General features: G+C 56.7%; 1 protein-coding gene across 1 annotated transcript; it reads left to right on the top strand.

Annotated features, from left to right (window-relative positions):
- The first annotated feature begins 1947 nt into the window (after positions 1-1947).
- Positions 1948-3584, top strand: LOC149355351 (uncharacterized). The gene has a single exon (XM_089583773.1). It carries the CDS (start codon positions 1959-1961, stop codon positions 3477-3479), a length of 1521 nt encoding a protein of 506 aa, XP_089439899.1. The 5' UTR covers positions 1948-1958; the 3' UTR covers positions 3480-3584.
- Positions 3585-4012: the final 428 nt, after the last annotated feature.

Below are 4012 nucleotides of genomic sequence, written 5' to 3'. Positions count from 1 at the left end.
TCCTCCGCTAGGGGCGCTACAGCCAGAGTGGCGTCACACCAGCTGCGAGAAACCAGGGCCTCAGCTCGCGCCGTCAGTGTGGAGCGGTGGCAGCTACCAAGAGCGGTGAGCCTCGCGCTCCTCCGCTAGGGGCGCTACAGCCGGAGTGACGTCACACCAGCTGCGAAAAACCAGGGCCTCAGCTCGCGCCGTCAGTGTGGAGCGGTGGTAGCTACCAAGAGCGGTTAGCCTCGCGCTCCTCCGCTAGGGGCGCTACAGCCGGAGTGGCGTCACACCAGCTGCGAAAAACTAGGGCCTCTGCTCGCGCCGTCAGTGTGGAGCGGCGGTAGCTACACAGAGCGGTGAGCCTCGCGCTCCTCCGCTAGGGGCGCTACAGCCGGAGTGACGTCACACCAGCTGCGAAAAACCTGGGCCCCAGCTCGCGCCGTCAGTGTGGAGCGGTGATAGCTTCCAAGAGCGGTGAGCCTCGCGCTCCTCCGCTAGGGGCGCTACAGCCAGAGTGGCGTCACACCAGCTGCGAGAAACCAGGGCCTCAGCTCGCGCCGTCAGTGTGGAGCGGTGGCAGCTATCAAGAGCGGTGAGCCTCGCGCTCCTCCGCTAGGGGCGCAACAGCCGGAGTGACATCACACCAGCTGCGAAAAACCTGGGCCCCAGCTCGCGCCGTCAGTGTGGAGCGGTGGTAGCTACCAAGAGCGGTGAGCCTCGCGCTCCTCCGCTAGGGGCGCTACAGCCGGAGTGACGTCACACCAGCTGCGAAAAACCAGGGCCTCAGCTCGCGCCGTCAGTGTGGAGCGGTGGTAGCTACCAAGAGCGGTGAGCCTCGCGCTCCTCCGCTAGGGGCGCTACAGCCGGAGTGACGTCACACCAGCTGCGAAAAACCTAGGCCCCTGCTCGCCCCGTCAGTGGGGAGCGGTGATAGCTACCAAGAGCGGTGAGCCTCGCGCTCCTCCGCTAGGGGCGCTACAGCCGGAGTGACGTCACACCAGCTGCGAAAAACCTGGGCCCCAGCTCGCCCCATCAGTGTGGAGCGGTGATAGCTACCAAGAGCGGTGAGCCTCGCGCTCCTCCGCTAGGTGCGCTACAGCCGGAGTGACGTCACACCAGCTGCGAAAAACCAGGGCCTCAGCTCGCGCCGTCAGTGTGGAGCGGCGGTAGCTACACACAGCGGTGAGCCTCGCGCTCCTCCGCTAGGGGCGCTACAGCCGGAGTGACGTCACACCAGCTGCGAAAAACCTGGGCCCCAGCTCTTGCCGTCAGTGCGGAGCGGTGGTAGCTACCAAGAGCGGTGAGCCTCGCGCTCCTCCGCTAGGGGCGCTACAGCCGGAGTGACGTCACACCAGCTGCGAAAAACCTGGGCCCCAGCTCTTGCCGTCAGTGCGGAGCGGTGGTAGCTACCAAGAGCGGTGAGCCTCGCGCTCCTCCGCTAGGGGCGCTACAGCCGGAGTGACGTCACACCAGCTGTGAAAAACCAGGGCCTCAGCTCGCGCCGTCAGTGTGGAGCGGTGGCAGCTACCAAGAGCGGTGAGCCTCGCGCTCCTCCGCTAGGGGCGCTACAGCCGGAGTGACGTCACACCAGCTGCGAAAAACCTGGGCCCCTGCTCGCCCCGTCAGAGTGGAGCGGTGATAGCTACCAAGAGCGGTGAGCCTCGCGCTCCTCCGCTAGGGGCGCTACAGACGAAGTGACGTCACACCAGCTGCGAAAAACCAGGGCCTCAGCTCGCGCCGTGAGTGTGGAGCGGTGGTAGCTACCAAGAGCGGTGAGCCTCGCGCTCCTCCACTACGGGCGCTACAGCCGGAGTGATGTCACACCAGCTGCGGAAAACCAGGGCCTCAGCTCGCGCCGTCAGTGTGGAGCGGCGGTAGCTACACAGAGCGGTGAGCCTCGCGCTCCTCCGCTAGGGGCGCTACAGCCGGAGTGATGTCACACCAGAGTGATGTCACACGGCGGCACTACCGGCATGCGGTGGAATAATCATTTTGCCTTCATTGTGCAGATGGTCATCGGAGCGCTGCCTCCGACCAGCGCCAGCATCAGCCACTTGCCCGAGGAAAATGCCTTCGATCGCGGAATCACCACCGCCAAGTTCCACGTGCGAGACGCGCTGACACCGCATCTGGATGTTAACTGGCTACACCGATCGTCACCGGGCACATGCGCGGACCACTGCACGCACAGATCGCTACCAGCGCCACCGCAGATCAACAGTATATACTGCCTCCCCGAACATCACGATGTCACTGGGCACGGCGGCACTACCGGCATGCGGTGGAATAATCATTTTGCCTTCATTGTGCAGATGGTCATCGGAGCGCTGCCTCCGACCAGCGCCAGCATCAGCCACTTGCCCGAGGAAAATGCCTTCGATCGCGGAATCACCACCGCCAAGTTCCACGTGCGAGACGCGCTGACACCGCATCTGGATGTTAACTGGCTACACCGATCGTCACCGGGCACATGCGCGGACCACTGCACGCACAGATCGCTACCAGCGCCACCGCAGATCAACAGTATATACTGCCTCCCCGAACATCACGATGTCACTGGGCACGGCGGCACTACCGGCATGCGGTGGAATAATCATTTTGCCTTCATTGTGCAGGTAAGAAAAGAATTTGGAAATTGTTACCGTTCAGATGACCGCTTTCTACTAGTGCTGCCGTGCCCGCAGCTTCAGAGTATAGTGCACGATACTGCAGTGTTTCTTGGAAAATTGTTGCTTTTAGGAGGTGATGTGGAAACTAACCCTGGCCCTGAACTTGCGCAGATTGCAAAACAACTAAAGGACATTGCTTGTGACATAAAAGACATAAAAGAAAAACGACTCACAGAAATAGATAAGAAACTGGATGCATTGTCAGTGTTAGAAACCAAGATTACGTCTTGCCAGAATGAAGTTTCCCGCATGACTAAAATTATTGATACACTAGAAAGACGGATTGACGATTTGGAAAACCGGAGCAGAAGATCGAATCTAATAGTGTATGGCTTAGAAGAGGAGGATGAAGAGAACAGCGAAACTCTAGAGCAGGCTGTTAACACAAAAATTATTCAAGATACTCTGGGTCTTGACCAGGTCGCCATCGAACGAATTCATAGATTAGGACGACCAGAGAGCAACAAGATCCGCCCGGTTATCTTTAAACTATTAGATTCGAGACAGAAGACAGCTATATTGAAGAACGGTCGGAAGCTAAAGGACACAAGATTCTGTATTGGCGAAGATTTTTCCCCCAGAATTCGTGAAATCAGGAAAAATCTTTGGGCGAGCGCGAAAGATGAACGCGAAAGAAAAGAAAAGGTGTCCTTGGCCTTCGACAAGTTATTCATCAACGGCCGTGCATATGTCTGGGACTATGAGAAGAATAATCGAGTACCTCTGAAGGAACATGATGGGAAGACCAAACAACCACCTCTGGAAAAAAACTCTACCGATCTAAGCCCACCAATGACTCGACGGGGAGCACGGTCAAAGAATTAACGGTTATCAATATCAATGCGAGAAGCGTTATAAATAAAGTCGAATCCCTAGAGACTGTTCTGCTTGAGCACGAACCAGATATAGTTGCGATTACTGAAACCTGGCTCTCCCAAGATGTCAGCGACGATGAAATTGCTCCACCGAACTACGAACTTGTCAGAAAGGATCGCGCCTCCCGCGGTGGTGGCGTGGCACTTATGATACAAAAGCGCATCCCATTTGTCATGCTTCCTGAAGTAACCGGCGCTGAAGCTGTTTTCTGCAAAGTTATTTGCAACAACACTAACATTATAATTGGCAGCTTCTACAGGAGCCCTTCTTCTGGACACGAATGCATATCGGTAATTCAAGATTTCCTCCAGCAATACTGTTGTAACTCGCGAATCATTCTAATGGGCGATTTTAACCTACCAGATGTCGACTGGACTACCATGCATCACACTTCAATTATCTCCGACGCTGTAATTAATTTGATGATAAACTTTAACCTCCATCAAATAGTTCTCGATCCTACACGCGTACAAGGCTCAACA

The sequence above is a fragment of the Amblyomma mixtum genome, chromosome 3 (assembly GCF_055824585.1).
Source record: "Amblyomma mixtum isolate Tamu chromosome 3, ASM5582458v1, whole genome shotgun sequence".
NCBI classification, from domain to species: domain Eukaryota; kingdom Metazoa; phylum Arthropoda; class Arachnida; order Ixodida; family Ixodidae; genus Amblyomma; species Amblyomma mixtum.
This window is presented reverse-complemented; position numbering and strand designations above follow the sequence as displayed.